This window comes from Durio zibethinus, chromosome 6 (genome assembly GCF_047325235.1).
Source record: "Durio zibethinus cultivar Kanyao isolate XHJ-2024 chromosome 6, ASM4732523v1, whole genome shotgun sequence".
Classification (NCBI taxonomy): Eukaryota; Viridiplantae; Streptophyta; class Magnoliopsida; order Malvales; family Malvaceae; genus Durio; species Durio zibethinus.
In genome coordinates this window covers 27,243,985-27,264,398 of record NC_143167.1, presented here as the reverse complement: position 1 = coordinate 27,264,398, position 20,414 = coordinate 27,243,985, and the positions used below count along the sequence as shown (strand labels likewise).

The window sequence follows — 20,414 nt, the reverse complement described above, 5'->3', positions numbered from 1 at the left end:
GGAATTCCGATTGACAAACGGTCACCTTAATTTAATCGCCAATCTCTCAAAAAGCCACGTTATCTCACGGATTGAAGATATCAACTTCCTACAGCAAGTTATCATACAAAAATTTGATTAACTATGGGCTTTGGTTATGTAAGGTCAAAATTGTCAAAATATTTTAAACTCAATCCTGTCAACATAAACTAAAAGGAAAAAAAAAAAAAAGGATTTGGACGGTATAAATAAAAGAGAAATCTTCTTCTTTTTTTTTTGTAAGAACAAAATTCAAAGTAAGTAAGTTGTTCAGTCTCTTAAATTAAAATAAGATATATTTTGATAATTTAAAATAAATAACTGCAAATCGTATATTTAAGATAATTACAACAAATTATTACCGATAATATTCAAATCTAAAATTTTTTTATCGAAAAAAATAACTTTAATCGATTAAACTAACCACTTACTAATAAAATCTTTTTTATATATAAGGAAAGTTTAAATAAATATATCTCATCTTTTTTTTTTTTTTTCATTTGACAATTCATTGCAATTTCTTTTTCTTTTTTCTTATATAATTGAATGCCAAATAACAAATATTATTTTAATATATAATTTTTAAATATTTAATCTCAACTTTATTTTTTTCTTATTTAAATACACATTTTTAGTGTAAACTTTATTAGAGATATAAATTTAAATTATATTAGGATGATTTTTAAACGTGAATTTTTTAGGAATATATTAAAAAATGTCATCTCATAAGTTTTAAAAATCTAATAGTATTACCATACATCTATCAACATAAAACTAACTCTCATTCAATTTATTATTTTTTTGGTGCAATTCAATCTATTACTCATTGATTAAATACAAAAATTTATTTTCTAAAAAAATAAAATTTTGGATATTAATTCAAAGAAGAAAGATAATAGACATATAATCACATAAACTCGATATATTTTTTTCTTTCTTTTGCTATATAAAAGAAATCAGAAGTCAAATTTTAAAATATATATTTTAACTCTATATATTTGTATTATATTTATATAATTTTATTTAAAAATATTTTATCTATCTAAACAAAAAAATTTTATATAGATTCCTCGAAATTTTAGATTTTAAACTAATTGAGGTAAAATTAATCATGATACAGATTAATTATATTTTAAAATGGTAGTACTAAAAACATGGTCTTGAAAAAAAAAAAAAAAAACACTGCATATGATTTCGAAAGTATGCCGAAATTTCTTTGGCAGTAGTGAGAGAAAAGCCAAGAACTTCACGGCTACAGTCAATAGGAAAGAGTTTACCCGAAGCTCAGTTAGGTCTGGGATTTGTCGATTGAGATGACGTGACCTTTTAATTAGCCGAGTTTTTTTTAATGGACTTAGGTCCTGAGGAAAAGATTGCCCCTAGCATTCTCCCCTGGTTACTTGCACGTTTACCGGCCCCCCACCAGAAACCACGCACTTGCGTGCAAGGGTGAGCAACCTGACTAACCAAATTCCCTCTATCTTCTTTTATTTATATAGAATAATTTTCCTTCTTTTCCCTTTTGGCCAACAAGTAGTTTTCTTTACTCGTATGCATTATTAATATTAAAATCTATGAGTTTGGTAAATTTACAATCATAGTCAATTAAATATTATATCACTTAATTAATAAAATAATCAATTAATTAATTAATTAAAATATAATTAAATAATCAAATTCATGTACAATAAAACTTATATTTAAGGTATCCGAATTTTAAAGTGTGCTCTTTATCATTAAACTAAGACATCATTAAAACTTAAAAGTTAAGTTAAAATTATAATAATAAAATAAAATTAAAGTATTTATATCTTTTATTTTTAAAATTTAGACATAAAATCACTTTTTTTTTTAAACAAAATATATTTTTTCAATTAATTTTTTTTTCTATTTTTATCCACATAGTGCCCTGAGTGTTAGAAGTGTACACTTTTGTCAAAATATGGCTCAACCCGATAATTCGAATTTTTAATTTTACTCATATCCATCATGATTTATTAATGATATAGCTTAAGCTTGTTCAAATTATTTATTTCTTAAAAAAATTAAAAAAATAAATACATGTTATTTTTTTATTTAAACTTAGTAATTTTTTTATTTAGTTTTAAAATATGGATAACATTATATAATTTTTAATATTTACAATGCAATATCATATATTTTATCTTTTATATAATATAAATTAAATAATAGATAAAAATATAATAATGATATATATTATATAATTGAAAAAAAGCTAAAATAATAAAAAAAATCCTTAAACTTTATAACTTTACTTAAATAAATTTTTATACTTTTATTGCATTTAAATAAACTATTAATCTTTAATTTGCACTTAAATAAATCTTTATTTTTTAATTTGTATCTAAATAAATTCTTAAACTTTTTAGTTTTTATTTAAATAAACTCTTAACTTAAATAATTATTTTATTTAAAATAATGCTTATTTGAATAAAAATTAAAATATAAAAAGTTATTTGAATACAATAAAAATATAAAAAAAATTATCTAAAAAAATAATAATAATTCAAGAACGCTTTTTTTTCTTAATATATTTTGGCCTTGAAAAAATGAGTCGAGTCGTGTTGGTCCGAACCTTGAATGTTGGACTCAAAGCTTGATTGTTTTTTAAATGGATTTTTTTTTTTTATATCTATTTATCACATTTCATATCTTTATTTAAATCTTTTCAAATATCAATCGGATCCTTAGTTTAACTGATCAATATAATGTATAATATTTAATTTATTACTAAGTATTGTTTTATATACCGTCTAAAAAGTTAATTTTATAAGCAAGATTAATATATTATAACATATGCAACATTTTCAAATATTTATTTCGATTGCAAAGTTGAATTGACTTGATCAAAGCAAACCAAGAAAATATTAAATATAAAATCTTTATATATGAATATATTAAGAAATAAGTTTTAGATGTTATCTATTTCAAGGCTTTACCCGTGATGCTAAGACAAATTAGTACACGAACTTAATCTGAAGATAGAGATCTAGAGAAGGGTCAACTAATTCAAAAATCAAATATACATAAATTTTAAAATTTTAATGAAAATATTAAAAAATATTTATAACTAGTATTAAACTTTTAATTTTAATAACTAATGATCAATTATAATACAAATATACAAATAAAATCATATTCATAAAAGAATTTTTATAATCCGTATTTCTTTTCGAAATTTGAAGAGAATATTATTAAATAAAAAATTAAAAATTAACTAATTTTAACATATATTATTATAAGTATTTAATGATAAAAAAATATATAATAATTTTTTTATATTAAAAATCTTCAACATATAATTAAAGATAATTTTGATATTTATATCGATTTAATATACATATTCAATATCACATCAATTGATTATATTTTTATAATTATTTAATTAAATTATTTTTAATTTTTTTATTTTTATTTAATCTCATTTATTTTAATTAACGCATCAAAATACAAATATAAAAAAATATTCTCTATCTTTATGTTAACTGTCTTTCTCTTCTATCTCTTTTAAAGTAATCACATATTCACTAGTGTCCGATATATATCACCCTTGCACTTTTAATAATTCATCATAAAAGAACTTCAACTTGATAAAAAATTTTGATTTGATTCAGACAATTGCTGACGTGGGATCTGCAGATTCCGACCTCCCATTCCCTTTCCCATTTTCTCCTCTTCTCTTCTCCCCTTCCAATCCTTCAAAGTTTTCAGTATCTCAACGCCGATAAAGCAGGTTACTGGACGCCGACATACTATTACGGGCGCCATCATGGCCGGATTAGGCCTTAAGAGGCCGAATTCGTCCTGACGACGTCGGGTCTACACAGATCTGACCCGTCCTCCCTTTTTCCCCTCTTTCATTCAAATTTTTAGGGGTATTTTAAAAAATTAATAAAAGTAATTTGGCTTCTTTTTTTTTTTTTAACTTTATTCAGAAGCTGAGCAGGTCATAAAGAATACTACATAGTTTTCTTTGTACATATCATTTTTCAGGTACAAAGCCTCCCCTGCCTAAAAAGAATCATGTTATAAATAAATTATAATCCCTGTCCCTGGTGATCCCAGCTGTATTACTTTGGACATAGGCACTGACAAAAAAGCATAGAATCAAACTAAGTCCGGGTTTTTAGCTGAAATTTTCAATTATAAGTTGTAACCAAGCATGCTTTAAATAACCATTTTATTGAAAAATTAATTCATTATTCTCTTCTCTCTTCATATAATAAATTAGATCTGTTCATTGAGATTAACTATCAAGTTCCATGATTATATTTTATTATTATATAATTAGTTTTTATATAATTTTAATAAAATGTGTATGAAAAATATAAAAATATAAGAGATTAATTTACATAAAAAATTCTATTTTTTTAATTCTTGATTTTAATAAATCAAATGATAAAATTAAAATTTTTTTTCTTTTTCATTTATATCTCTTACCTTTGAATCTATTGAAATTAATGATAAAAAATGTATAAAACTTTTAATTTTAAAGTTTTACATTAGTGTAAATTAATCTATCCACACACACACACATATATTGCTTTGGTAAAGGGTTAAAAGACTTTGTCTTAATTTTATTATTGATGAATATATAATGACTTTTTTTTGGGTGAAAATGAATATAATGACAAAGTCTAAATTCCAAAATGATTCTAAATCTTACTACATTTATTTTACATGAGTTAATTATATTTTTTATATTTAAATTTTCAAAAAATTGTACAAATTGGTGCCTAAATAATTAAAATGTATAATTTACATCCTAAATTTTTAAACAATGTATCATTTTAATCCAAATTATAACATTGTTAACTTGCTTATATAGTATCTAATCAATATAATTTTATTATATGTATATTATTTGTTAAATAAAATTATTAAATTATAAAAAAACTTCATGTCAATGTCAAGTGAATTTTATATGATAAATAATAATTGACCAATTTTAGATAAATTTTAACATTTAGGCAAAAAAAATAGAGATTTTTAATTTATATTAAAAATATTGATATTTTGTGTAGTGATCACATGATTTGATAATATTTATAAAACTTCAAATATTAAACTAATATAATTAGTAAGAGTAAAGTTTGAGTTAAAGTAATACATAATTTAAAAGTCCAGTACAAATTATATATTTTAAAATTTTAACTACTAATTTATATATTTTCTCAAAGTTCACTTACCAGTCCAAAAGTGTAATTAACTTATTTTACATGTATAAAAGTAAAATCATGCATTTTCAAGATATGTTTTATATTTTGAGTTAATTATATTTTTGATACTCAAACATTGAGAAAATGTATAAATTAATATCTAAAAAAATAAAATATACAATTTGCACCCAAAACTTTCAAATAAAGTATAATTTACGTCTTCAAACTCAAACTCTAATTCTGTTAATTATAAAATATTTAATATTTTTATTCAACAAATATCAAATATGAAAGTTTTTATAAAATATTTAATATTTTTATTCAACAAATAACATGCATATAATACAAGTGAGTTAAGTTAATATTATTAGAATTTCAATTAAAATAATATATTATTTGAAAATTTAAGGTGTAAATTGTATATTTTATTTTTTAGCTATTAATTTATATATTTTCTCAAAATTCAAATATCAAAAGTATAATTAACTTTTATATTTTATATCAAAATGCATATGTTAGACCTAGTGGCAAACTAAAAATTTTACCTAATTGAAGCTTATATAGTTTAAATGTACTAAATTAAAAAAAAAACAACAACAACAATAAATATCCATTTCTAGAACTAAACCATTGGACTAATATTGTCTTTCATGTGATAAGAAACTACAAAATATAATAACCTAATGAAGGCAATTTTCTATCAATATATATCAACAAAATCTTAAAACATTTTAACTTTTAATGAAATTTTATCTATATTTTTGTTGGAGTGATTGAAGAAATTTGCAAACAAATATGAAAGAGAAAATAAAAATAAAATACATGTTAAGGCTTTAATATCTTTTTTTTTTTTCATCAATGCTATATGTCTTCAAATTTAGCATGGTATATAAAGTCAGATATACCTACCTTTGAAAGGGTATGTCTTCATATTACTAAAGTTTGTTTTGTACAAATCATTTTTCGAGTTAGGCATACGATATTTTTACCCGAAAACTAAAGAATAAGTAAAAAAGGTCATCAAGAACTAGTTGTAACAGTAATTATTTATCCTAAAGCTTTTAATTTAATAGTTAAAGACACTTGAAGAGATATCAATGATTTGGTTTCGAATCAAATCTCTCATTTCTGTTACTTATATTAAGATTTTGCTCTCTTAATATAAAAAAAAATGATTCTTTAGATTTTATTTAAGCGACATATTATTTAAAAGTTTTTATTAACTTGGACTATAAAAACACTTTGTTTTATTTTTAAAATAAAAAGTAAATCATAAAAGTAATAACCAAATCTAATTGGTTTACTATTTCTAATCAATCACATGATTGTTTAACTACAAAAATCATGTTAACTATAGAAATCAAATTTTAATCTAAATAAAAAATGTAACAAGAAAAGAAAGATACATGAGCATAAATCCAGGCCCCAACAAATTTCTAAAATAAAGAAACTGTAAAATCATTAATCTCCATTGATTTTTAATTTCTAAAATTACCGGAGACACCCCTCCCCTCAATCCGGGGGTTCAAGTCTCGTTCGAATAATAACGTTCCATCGTTTCCGAACCATTCGCATCCTTTTTGGTAATTTCACCTGATGCACACTTTATATTCCACACCTTTTTTTTTCTCATTTGCAAAAAAAAAAAAAAAAAAAAAAAACATTATTCCTCAAAGGTAAAAAAAAAAAAAAAGGTTAACTATGAGCAGCGAAATAGAACCAACCCCTCCAGCTTCTCCGTCATCTCTAAAACAAAAGCTGAAATCTTCTCTGCGCCTTCCATGGCTCCGCAACCACAGCCACCGCCATCATCACCACCAACGCGTAGCCGTAAGTGCGTCAACAACTCCTCTTCCGACCCCTAGTACAAGCCCTCAGGGTAACAACCATAACAAGCCAGGGCTGAGCAGGACATCGTCCTCTACGTGGCTTAAGTCCCCGGAGTTTAAAGACAAGTGCCGTAATTTGATTAACCGCATTGGACATGGTCCTGGTCACCGTCATAGCCGCAGCCTCAGCCACAGCAATGGTCATGGTTATCAAGGCTACAACCACGGCCACGGGAGACGGCACTCTGCGGATTTTCGATATGATCCGTCGAGTTATGCGTTGAATTTTGATGAAGGGAGCGACGATAGCCAACTTGATGGGTTCCCTTTCAGAAACTTTTCTGCTAGGTTGCCACCATCTCCTACTTCTTCTAAGAAAATCACGGCTAATAATTAAAAACAAAAGAGTTTGGTGCTTTAATGGGTTTATTGTGTTTTTGCAATTAATTTGCATCGGAAAATGATGGCCGAGTAAGGATATATACAGACAAATCTTTGTTTAAAAAAATTGCTTGGAATTATATATAATTTTTTTCTATAATATTTTCTTTTGGATTTTCATCTAGTTTATCAGTTTAATCTAATATGAACAAAGGGAAATTAATAATAGATGAGTTCAAGTCTCGGCCGGTAATAAGTACAAAACTTTTGAAACTTTTGAAGTTTTAAATTCGAATTTCATTATAAGTTAATTGGATTCAATTTTACGATGGTTTTTATTAATTTAATTAAAATTTTTTCTTGTATAAAAAATAAGAATCTCATAATGTTTGTTAAAAATAGTTTGATTCTTATTTTGATTTTAATTTTTACTTGGAATGTAATTGCATAAAATATTTATTAAAAAGGCAGATGTGTTTAATTAAGTTAATAAATATACGTAATGGATACATATGAAATTTACTTTTAATTAGTTCATATAATCACTTTTAAAAAATAATTTCATATTCTTAGACTATGGTTTTTTTGGTACAAAAAATATATATGATGGATCTATTTATATAAATGTAAAACTAAATAGTTTTATACTTATTTTGACTTTTAATCTTTATTTAATTTAATAGTTGATAAAGTTATCATTTAGATTTCTTACCACATTTTAAAATTTCTTTGTTTCTTTATCTCTTTCTTCAACAAAATAAAGATTTTTTTCCTTTAGTTTTCGTTTATGTATCTTTCATTTGATAAAAAGTTTATGAACATATTTGTGTTGCTACAAGAATCATACATTAGTTTCTTGTTCCTTGTCATTGATAAAAAGATTAGAAAATTGATGAAGCAAATCATATATAGTCGTTATTATTTCATCCAATATAAAAGCAATAAATAGAATGATTTCACCATTTATTCATCGAAGTTGCCATTAGATTTATCAAAAAAATAATAAAAAGATAGTATAAGTTGCACTAATGCATTAGAAAAATGAATTTTAGAAAATAAGGGATATAGGGGTTTATTTTTGTAAGAACCATTTTGGCCAAAAATTTTTTCTTATTGTAAGAACCATATTCAATGATGATGATGATAATAATAATAATAATTGTTGGCATTAAAAGAACGCATAGGAGATGTTATTTGTGAGCGCTAGACTGAAGGATAAAATCATTCTTAAGTTGATCAAGCATCAGAAATATTCGTCCACTACAACAGAATCCTAACAAGAATTGGAACCATGTTTAGTCTGTCAGGAAGAATATGCAAATGGGACTGTTGTTAGAGCCAGAAAGTCATTCGATCCAAGCCAATAATAGCGTGGGTTACATTTGATTTAAACCAGCTTTTCTTACTCGTGAACTCAACTTTAAAAAAAAAAAAAGTAAAACAAGAAAAAAGAAATTATATGAACTAGTAGATATGATGAAGAAACGAAATATTTGAATGATATTCATATATCAAGTATATTCATATATCAAGTAGAAATAGGAAAGAAAGCAATGGATGAAAGTTTTTTAAAAAAAAGAACGAGAGTGAAAGGAGGTGCTTATAGTAAATGATTAATTTAATTACCGAGAAACGTTGATCATCTCCTGATCGTTAGATTAAACACAAACCAATGGCCAAATTAGAGATCAGCAGGGCCTAGAACTCATCTTTCCCAGATATAAAAAATAGGGAATTCGATTAGCGGCATTTGCCTTTAGGCCCATCTGGATTTTAGGAAAAGCCTAATTAAGCTTAAAAGCAATGAAGCCCAAGCAGTTCATGAGGCCTCATTTGAAGATTCTCCCCATATTGTTCAAAAAGTGTGCTGTAATTTTGTCACTAACCCCTTGTGGATTCACCGTTTTAGTTCATCAGTTCGCCCAATCTATGTACCTCACGCAACTATATATTAATCGTCTCATCACATCACCTTTTTTATTTTTAGTTTGCTTTGATGTCCATCCAGCAACTATTACGATTCAAATTAAAAAAAAAAAAACAAAACATCTGGACTGATGTATATACGGTAATTAAGTAAAGCTTGCTCCAGGGACCAAGGTGACGTAGCCAAGTAGGAAATGGATATTGTAGGCTGACCCATTACCCAGTAAATGAGCATCATCAATATCTATCACAAAGTGTCTTATCTAGTTGTTTCAACCGAAAAGATGACAGAAATCGAACGTCTAGTGTTTCATACCGTTACCGATTTTAGCAAATTCTCTAGGAATAGGAAACACTTTATGTCCCACAAAAATAGGTTTTAACAACAACTGGTCAAGTCGTTGGTTGTTGCAAAGACGTTTCTCGGGAACCCAATTAGGTAAGATGATTTTTACATATATCCGTGGCTTATTTAGAAGATATTTTTCTAATGTAAAACGATTTCAAATTTTCTTGGGGTGAAAATTTGGAAGGATAGAAGATCTTTCGGTTTCAGATATTCATGATTCACCATTGATGAGATTGGCTTTGGAATTACGAAAAGTAATCATATGTTTACTATGAAAGTCATCATAATGGCAAATTAAGATATTATGACACTGTCATTGGGTTTTATCTTCTACGTGTGATGATCACTTTGGCAAACTTAATTATATTATCAAAGGAAATCATAAGGGAGGAAAATTCAACATTGATATTTGATCCTACGTAGAACCGCTAGCAATATAAATTCAATCAATTGCCACAAATGTCAATATTTAATTAACTAGGAAGAATATTGAATGTGAGAAGCAACTACGAAGAAATAACTCATGGAAGACAATTACTTTCCATGGTCCTTCAACAATTGGATTAATCAATATTTAACTCAACCTTGTGATATTTAATGACAAGTATTTATCACTGTAAACAATTATTCTTTCGGTACATTCATGCCAACTAATCAAAACATGAAAGCAGCCAAAAAAAAAAAAGGATAAAAAAAAAACTCAAGTCTGATTTGGTCTTTATGTTTTGCTTAAGCAATCTGCATTTTGGTAAAAGAAAACAAAATCTACATTACCACAGCTTTTTTTTTTTGTTGGTTTTTAATTATCAATGACAAAGGGAAATCTATCAGAAAAACTTTTCACCAATAAAGTCAAGTAACCTTATCTTATATATATTTATTAGTAGTTTTTTTTATTTTTTATTAGATAATCAAACGCGGTTTCTCCACGGAAAACAAACTTTTAGTAGGTTTGGATTTTTCTCCACAATTCCTTTTTGCTTTTGCTGCACTACGTTTTCTTGCCCTTGATTTCATTTACTTTTATTTTATTTCTAATGCAAATAAATTGATTAAAGTTCTTTTTTTATATATTGATAACAAAATTTTTAATCATATATAATATTCTATTATAACATGCTAAAAACTTGATAAAATTTACTTAAGTGAATGCTTAGGTGGATAACTTATATTATTGATACATAAGATATTTTTAAATAATTTTATTAAATCAATTATTTAATTTTTAAAAATTTTAAAGTTTCAAAATTTACATTATCAAAATATTTTAAAATATATAAGATTTATCTTGATTTAAATCTAATAAAATATATCTTCTCATATTTCACTCTTACCCAATTCAAATATTTTTTTAAAGGTTAAATTCTTAAATCATAAAAAATTATACACCATCTAAATTAATAGTCATATAAATTTAAATAAATAAAATTTGTGGTTGAACTACCGTTATTTATCAATTTTTTGTTTTTATTTTTTTATAATTTAAAATAAAAAATATTTTACCTCAATGTAAAATTACACATAGCTAAATTTAAAATTATACTAACTTCTTTTGTCTTAATTTAAAATTAAACTTGGATAGACTAAATTTTTAAAAATTTAGATTGTTTTAAATTAAATAATTATTAAATATATATTTATGATTTTTTCTCACAATCAATATTTTATTCTTTTTGTCATAAAAGTTTGACAAGATAAAGTTTCAAAATTAAATATGAAAAAGTCTTTCATGATATATCATATGTGTAAATCTTAATTTTTATTCCAAAAAAATATATGTTTTTAAAAAATTATGTAATTGTGAATAAGAGATTAACTTTTTCATTGATATTTGTATATATTTTCATAATTTAAAACTTTCATAATGCTTATTTAGATTTTTTTTTAAATTTTAAACTACAAATTATAAATGATTATGATTATCTTTATTTATTTATATATAATATAAAAATTAATATAGATTAAAATTTTTAATTATAAAAAATATAATAAAAACTCCGTGCATGACATGGGTAAAAAAAACTAGTTTTACAATAAAATCAAAAGGTTATTACATATTTTATTTTTTAATTATTTTTAAATTTTTATTATATTTTAAAAGATATGTATTATCTTATTAATTTTATAATTTATAGAATTTAAAAATATAACTATCAATGAATATGATAATTTTTTGATTAATTGAAAAGTTTAAGAAATCTTTTAGCCCAAAGCGTTTAACAAATAATAATACTTTAAAATGATGTTCAACTAACAACCGTCCAACAAAAAAAAAAATATAAACTAACAACTGCCTGCACCATCATTAACGGCTTTATTCTAAAACAACTGGTCAAACGTTGGTGGTTCTTGCCTCCCCCAACAACATTTCCTTTGGTCGCCCTAGTGCCTAAAGTATTTTTTATTTGTTTGACAAATGCCAATTTTTAATTTACAAAGGGAATCGGAGTACCATGATCACAATTAAGCTCTGTTTGGTTTTTTTTTTTTTTTTTTTTTATAATTTTTTGGCCTTCCTCAAAGGCGAAATTAAAAATGCAAAAAAAAAATTTAAATACAAAAACAAATAAAAATTTTAAAAGATTATGCACAAAATATGTAATGCTTTTAGGTATTAAAATACATGTTTCTTCTTTTATATAGACTAATTATGTTGTAATAAGATGTTATGTTTTAATCATTTTAGTAAAACCTTACTTGTTTATTATGAATTTAGGAGAATTGAGGGAAAATTTTTGAAGAATAGTAAAAAAGAAATTAAAGAAAGATGAACAATATAGATAAAGATTTTTTTTTATTTGGTCAAATAGATGGTTAAGATGAAAGAACATATCTTGATTCTTGAGTAACATACTTATAAGGTACTAACTAGAATAACATAAGTTACAAAACCATGAGACCATAGTACTAAAAGAAAGAGAAGATCAAAATAAAGAGACTTTAATTTAAGGTTCATTTAAGAGTTTGATGGAAAAGATTTTATCATAAAATTTAACTGTAAAACTCATTTTGTTTGGTATGCTAGAAAGTTTTAACTTTTTAATTTGGCTCCCAAGTATACTCTTAAAAAGTTAGTTGAATATGTTTTTACTAAACCAAATAAAGAAACGAATAAATGCTAATTTGATCTCATTAACTTGAGAAGGCGAATTCTTTTCTTGATGGGGGAAAAGAAAGCATTTGGAATAGGATTATGGGTAAAAATTTAACTAAAAAAAAAGTAAGAAAGACATTGGGTAGAGAGAGCCCACCACAGTCCACTTCATACAAATTGGACTTGTCACCATCGTCTCTTTTCAGTTTCTATAAATCATCCAAGTCCAGATCCTTCCCAAAAAAATACGTATTCTTTGGGTTTTGACTGAAATTTTGCATGAACAATCCACGTGCCGTCACCCCTAATCTCTCTTTCTTTAATTTCTTATAACTTACGAAAAAAAAGTTGATTGAAGTCCCTGCCATTTTCATTCCCCTTCAGTTTTCTGGAGAAAATTAAAAACCTCCCTCACCACCCTGAGAAAAAAAGAAGACAATTTCCATAATGAATTTTATTTTCGAAACAAAATAAAAACCAAAAGACCAGATTCCCAGAGAGAGGGAGGGAGACTGGAAGCAGACAGGCAAAAAGAAAAAAAGTTTGGAACAGAGAAAAGATTTATCGAAAGCGCAAAATAAAAGAAGCCCTGAATCAAAGGCGACCTAGCACCACCACCGACCCAGTGTCTCTGTCTCTTCTACTTCCATCGTAACTCTCTCTCTCTCTCCCCTTCTCTCTCTCTGTCTCTCACCGCTTGAATCTGGTACTTAGTAATCTTTGTTTTGTGACTTTTGTTTTTAAAACTCTGTTTGTTGCTTTTAGAAAAGATCCTTTTGTCCGAAAGAAGGTTTATTGCTGTTTCGTAGAGATAGTATGTGAAAATTTTACTATATTTTAAGGAAAGAAACAATACCCAGAAACAAAAACCCTAGCTTTTTCTCTTCCACACTTGATTTGCACTACATTTAAGCTGATATCCCGTTTTAGCTGAACCCTATATTATAGATTATGGCATTTGATCAAAACTCAATACCGAAAGATCTAAGACCATTGAATGTAGCTAGAACTGTAACTGAAGAGCCCCGCATTGCGACTGCGGTGGCAGCTACTAGTAATGCCAGTGGTAGAAATATTGGAGGGTTTTTTCCCAACCCATCTCGGGAGCCTGGGAGTCCTGGTTCCAGGCCTGTTTTTTATCCAGCAACGGTGACTGATGCTGGTTTTGTAGGTTTAGGGTATGGGAATGCGGTGCCCTTGGCATCAGGTGTCCCTGCATGGAGCCCTCACATGCCGATGCCTGTGCCAGTGGGGCATCCAAGTATGAACCCAGTTGTTGGGGTTGGTTATAATCCCAATTTGAGCAAAATGGTGGCTGCTGATGCCGTGGATCAGGTTAGTAATGGAGTGGTAGCTGTGCATGGTTATAGTCCTAGTTTGGGCAATGGGAATAGTGGGAATGGGAGTGATCAGGCAAGTAATGATATGGTGCCAACAGGTTTTGAACATAGTTCCAATATGGGAAACAGGGGTAGTGGCGATGGGAGTGATCAGTTGAGTAATGAATTAATAGGTGGGCATGGTAATAAACCAAATTTGGGTCTTAGAAGTAATGGCAGTGGGGCTGATCAGGTGAGTGATGAGGGTGGGGATGATTCGGTGTCAGGGAAAAAGGTTAAGTTCTTGTGTAGTTTTGGGGGGAAGATATTGCCTAGACCTAGTGATGGGATGTTGAGATATGTCGGGGGGCAGACAAGGATTATTAGTCTTAGGAGAGATGTGAGCTTTAATGAGTTTGTGCAAAAAATGGTGGATGCTTATGGGCAACCTGTGGTTATTAAGTACCAGCTTCCTGATGAGGATCTTGATGCATTGGTGTCAATTTCATGCTCAGATGATCTTGATAATATGATGGATGAGTATGAGAAAGTGGTTGAAAGGTCTTTGGATGGGTCAGCTAAATTAAGGTTATTTTTGTTTTCGGCTTCTGAACTTGACCCTTCTTGTATAGTTCAATTTGGGGATTTGCATGACAATGGGCGGAAATATGTTGAGGCAGTGAATGGAATTGTGGATGGAGCTGCTGGTGGCATCACGCGGAAGGAGAGCATAGCAAGTGTGGCTTCAACACAGAATTCTGATTTTAGTGGGGCTGATGCTGTTGATAACATAGGTGCTGGTCAAGGGGATGTTACTGGGCCTCCATCAACTAACATGTTGTCACCTAGAGGGAATTCAGGTACTGCTCATGACACTGCTACAAAAATGGTGGATGTGGATCCTAATCCTGCTGTTCATGCAGATACTTCTGCTGTTCATTTAGGAATTCCAATGGTTAAGTCTGGTCCCCCTCAAACATTGTGTTCTCAACCTGAGGTTGAGTCAGAGAGGACGGTGCCCCCTACTTCAAAACAGCAGCAATTGGGATATGATTTGCAGAAACACTATGCTTCTACATATATTGATCCTCACCATGAAGTTATGAACCGTACTGATTATGTGCATCTTGCGCCTCAAATGGAGTTCTCGAATCCTAAGCTGGTGGGGAATACTGGTTCTATATTCGGCCAGCAGCAGTTTCATGATAATGCTATCCATCATCAGTTCATTCCTGCTTTGCACATGACAATGACTCCTTCCACTTCCCATGTTGGTATTAGACCAGCACTGGTTCAGCCACTGTTGCCACTGTTGCAACCCCAGCAAATACCGGTGGAACGCTATCCTGATGAAAGCTCATTCAGAACTAGGGTAATTCAGCTTCCTGTTGATCAGAGCCACAGTGTTTATCAGGCCCAGATTCCATCAGCAATGGTTGGAGGAGGTTATGCCTGGCCTCATATTCCACAAACTGAGCATGTTGTCTTCTCAGATGGATCATTACCTCGGCACCAAGTAGCTATTCCTGAGAAGATCCCAAGGCTAGAGGACTGCTTGATGTGTCAGAAGGCATTGCCTCATGCACATTCTGATCCTTTGGTACAGGACCAAAGAGATAGTGGTGCAACACCTTTGGTAAATACAAATTCAATGTATCACAGTCTGTGTCCAGAAGATGCTATGAGAATTTCATCAGTAAACAGAGTTGTGGTGACTGGACCATTAGGGGATGGCATTCTGGAACAAGGAGCTAGGGTTCGACAGCTTGGTCATGTTGACCATCAAGTTGGAGGACTTCAGTCAGAGGCAGTTGGATTCTCTCAAGGTCTTGATGCACAAAATGAACATGAAAGAAATATTTCCCCAAGAATAAATAATTCTGATTATCCTAGAATTTCAGCTAGCCAGGGCTTGATGGGTTTGGCAGGTGAGTTACAATCACCATATGTTTTGCCGACTCAATACCAGGTTAAACTGGAGGTTCCACATACTGGGGCAATTGGCATTCAAGCTTCAGAACAGCCAGTGCATGAAGCCTCAAGAGAATATCATGGCAAGATTCCTTTTGTGCCGAAAGAAGATAATGTAGACCCTAATCAACTGATTGCAATTGATGGGATGGAGACTCTTAGGATAAGCAATGAGCAGAGGAATTCACCCGTTGATCAAACAAGAAAAGAAGATATCTTGGATGAGAGATCTCCAAGAATAGCTGGGAGAGAGGTGCTTTTGGATAATTTCTTTAGCAAACCAATGGACTCCAATGAGATGGCTATTTTGGGTAATGTAGTAACACATGCACAACCAAAAGCTGGAGCACAAAACTTGGATTCTATTGAAGTTCGATACGGGAACCCTACATTTTCTGGTGTTGAGTCAGCACATAAATTGGATGACGTTATATGGATGCAGCAGAAGACTGTACAAAATGACATTAAAGCTGCTCCTTTGAATGCTAACACCCAAGCTTCCTTTTCACCATCCAATAGAGGTAGAGATGTTTTGGATTCCTCCAACTCACTTTTTAGCAATCAAGATCCATGGAATTTACGGCAAGATACTCACTTTCCTCCTCCTAGACCTAACAAAATTCAAACAAAGAGAGAAGGATTAGCTACCAGAGGCCCTTTTGGAGAGAACCAGGTAGTAATTAGTGGGGAATCTAATACCCAATTGGAAGATGACGTTTACCAGCCATTAAGCCATTTAAACAAGAATTTCAGTTCAGACGACACACAGTGCACAAAAGGTGAGATATTTGATTTTAGTTTGCTATAAAATGTTGGCAATTTTTACTTAATGCGAGGATAAATGTTTATTGTTGTTGCCTTCACTGCCAAAGGCTCAGCTGAGGAACTCATCAAGAAAGAACTACAAGCTGTTGCTGAGGGAGTAGCTGCTTCTGTTTTCCAGTCATCTACCCCTTTCAGTCCTGACATACCAGTAGAGATCAATGCATATGGTTATGAAGGCAATCAAGAAACAGATATTTCAACTAGTGACATTGAAATGCAGCATAAAGCTAAATTTGAGGTGTGCAATCTAGGATCTCTTCATTCTCTATCTGTATGCTCATTGTCCTCTCCCCTTTCCCCTTTTCTTCTTTTGTTTGTGGCACCCTTCAGCTGATGCGTTATTGAGCTGTCTTTCATGCTCTTTTTCTTAACTCAGGAAGTCGAGACCAACCAGCCAGACATAAAAAAATTTGGTTTTCGAGTTTCAGATGGCATTGGTTGCTTGCAGGTTGAAGCACTGTTTTTATGTGATGTTTGTGCTTTTACTGTTAACTTCTATTGCCCGTTAATCTAGCCATATGTTAATTCAGCAGATTATAAAAAACAGTGACCTTGAAGAGCTGCGAGAGCTTGGTTCTGGCACCTTTGGTACTGTTTATCATGGAAAGTGGCGGGGCACTGATGTTGCAATTAAAAGAATCAATGACAGATGTTTTGCCGGAAAACCTTCCGAGCAAGAACGCATGGTTTGGCTCTTTCTTTTCTCTTTGTGATCTCCTGTTTTCTCCATATTAGTTCCACTTTGTAATTTCACTTGCTAACAACTTGTATCCTGGTAAATGCATATGATCAGATTGATGATTTCTGGAATGAGGCGATTAAGCTTGCTGACTTGCATCATCCCAATGTTGTGGCTTTCTATGGTGTTGTGCTCGATGGTCCTGGTGGCTCTGTGGCAACAGTGACAGAGTATATGGTTAATGGTTCTTTAAGAAATGCTTTACAGAAGAATCAAAGGTAAAAAAGGTTTTAGTTTTGTAGCTAATAAAAGTTTTAGTTTTGTTTGTTATAACGTATAACCTTACCGGTTTCAATTGTACATTTACCTGGAAAAAATTAATTATCGGATGGCTTGCTGTTGCCAGGAATCTTGATAAGCGTAAGCGACTTTTAATTGCCATGGATGTGGCGTTTGGAATGGAGTATTTGCATGGAAAGAATATAGTGCACTTTGATTTGAAGAGTGATAATTTACTTGTCAATCTTCGAGATCCTCACCGCCCAATATGCAAGGTTAGTGCTCTGGCCTGAGTTTTATTTGCAATTCCAATCTGGAGCAAGTTCTATGGTGGGAAAGCTTTTGATTATTTATTCCAAGGATCCTAAATGAAATTGGCATTTCTTTAGACTCGCTTTGGATATTAATTGGACAGCCATGTAAATTTGATTCCTTGTCAGAGTACGTTAAGGTGGCATATTTACAAACTGCTCTTGTCTTGAACTCTCAAGGAGATAAATTTTGTAACTGAGTTGACTGTTATGTAAGATATTCATGGTATTGTTGGCTGAGTATTTGGGGTTGGGATTGAGGTTTATGCAGCTCTTATTGCAGATGGCCATAAATTATGTTTGGTTCAAGAGCAGTAGTCACTAATAACATAAGAACATAGCAAGATCTTGTATGAATATTTCTGAGCTCTTTAAAAATAATCTCTAATTATTAGCCTTTTGAAGATCAACCTGCTGTAAAACCTTAACAGAAAGAGGTGTCTGCATGGATGAGCCTTAATTATTCATTATAGTAGCTTGCTAATTGCTCTCCATGTGCCTTTGGATTTATATATATTTTTTGTATGGCAATTAATGTCTAACAGAAAAATCTACTTGCTTCAAAAACAATCTCATTAAGTTTTATTCATTGATTGATATTTGTATCTAATTCATCATGAACTTTTCGATTTGGCCATTTTGTTAGTCCTCATTTTCCTTTTTCCCTAGTCTTTTCATGGTTATCCACTTATCTTAAAGGTAAGCTACCTTTTCTTGTTTTTTGTTTTTGGTAGGGAAAAGCACAACTTGTCTATTGATTGAAAATCAGCTTGCTAGAAATTTTGGGTCTTTATTGTCCATGTCAATATGCCTTTTTCTAAAAATTACAGGGCTTCTTTCCCTTATGTTTTTTGCCCAAGTTTCACCCTCGAACACCTTTTATAATTTAAATAATCTGGAATTATATTCTCATGTTTCTGTTCGATTGATGTAATAATGGCTATAACAATGTGAGCTGATGGAACAACTTCTTTCAAAGTGAAAGAAATGATTTCCTTACGGTTTAATGAGTTATAATCTTTTTCAGACACAGCTTTCTGCTAGCTTCTTTTTTGTTTGTTTGTTTGCTTATATTCATTCCATTTAATCTTGAGTTGAGGACCTTGATGGTCTCAATATAAAAATATGATTTATGCTATATTTTTAGTCCTCTGATTAATTTTTAAGAACAGTAGCTAGCTAAGTCTGATGCCGATGAATGGGTGATTGCACAGTACTTCTGCTACTACTACTACACTTTCTAAGACATTACCGTCATAGATTATTTCATTATTTCTCTTAAATTGATACCTGAAGGTTCTTTCGCTTTTGCTTATTTATGTTAATGGTTATTTCAATTTCATTCTGAACTTGTTCAATGGATTCAGTTCTCACGCCTAGATTTGGTTTCAGGTTGGTGATTTGGGCCTATCTAAGGTGAAATGTCAAACTCTGATCTCGGGTGGTGTCCGTGGAACACTTCCATGGATGGCACCAGAACTTCTGAACGGCAGCAGCAGTCTTGTCTCAGAGAAGGTTTTATGATTTGCACATTGTCTAGTGCCCTCTACCATTTTATTCTCTTACCTACTCTCTCTTCTGTCCTATATAATCAGAAGAAACTTTTTTTTTTCTACATATAGTTAATCGTGAGATCTTTGTTTTGGTATTTCACTAATTTAGGTTGATGTGTTCTCCTTTGGTATTGTGATGTGGGAGCTTCTCACTGGAGAAGAACCTTATGCAGACTTACACTATGGTGCTATTATTGGTAATTGCATTATTTATAAATGTAATCATGAATTCGGTTTTTTAACCTTTGCTCTTTGATGGATCACATTTTGTCTCACTGATCATTTGCTCGGAATTGTATTCAGGTGGTATTGTGAATAATACACTACGCCCACCAGTTCGAGAATCATGTGACCCAGAATGGAGATCATTGATGGAGAGATGCTGGTCATCAGAGCCATCAGAGAGACCAAGCTTCACTGAGATTGCAAATGAGTTACGCTCAATGGCTGCAAAAATCCCACCCAAAGGACAAAATCCACAATAAAGCACACAACCAACCCTCAGTTTCAAAATGATTTTGCACAAACTGCTCATTGTTGGCATCTTCTGTTTCCTTTGCATGGCAATAGGACGAATAGGTCTTAAATGTGTTGGCATGAATGTACACATGGTACGAAGTCATTTCCTTTTTTTTTTTTTATATAGAAAATATATTTTCTTGATTGTGTTGCTGTTGCAGCCCATCTAATTGAAAATTGT

General features: G+C 30.1%; 1 protein-coding gene across 6 annotated transcripts; it reads left to right on the top strand.

The window, feature by feature from the left end:
* Positions 1-13,131: 13,131 nt before the first annotated feature.
* On the top strand, positions 13,132-20,377 carry LOC111284678 (RAF-like serine/threonine-protein kinase 20). 6 transcript variants are annotated; one of them, XM_089762470.1, is made up of 10 exons: positions 13,132-14,956; positions 15,020-16,846; positions 16,940-17,130; positions 17,269-17,340; positions 17,426-17,578; positions 17,686-17,849; positions 17,978-18,125; positions 19,554-19,676; positions 19,824-19,911; positions 20,018-20,377. In XM_089762470.1, exons 1-10 carry the CDS (start codon positions 13,729-13,731, stop codon positions 20,197-20,199), a joined length of 4,176 nt encoding a protein of 1,391 aa, XP_089618596.1. In that variant the 5' UTR covers positions 13,132-13,728; the 3' UTR covers positions 20,200-20,377. The 6 variants fall into 6 exon arrangements, with proteins under 6 accessions (XP_089618596.1, XP_022729249.2, XP_089618595.1 ...); XM_022873514.2 differs by having other exon boundaries at positions 17,423-17,578; XM_089762469.1 differs by having other exon boundaries at positions 13,132-16,846; positions 16,946-17,130.
* The last annotated feature ends 37 nt before the right edge of the window (positions 20,378-20,414 follow it).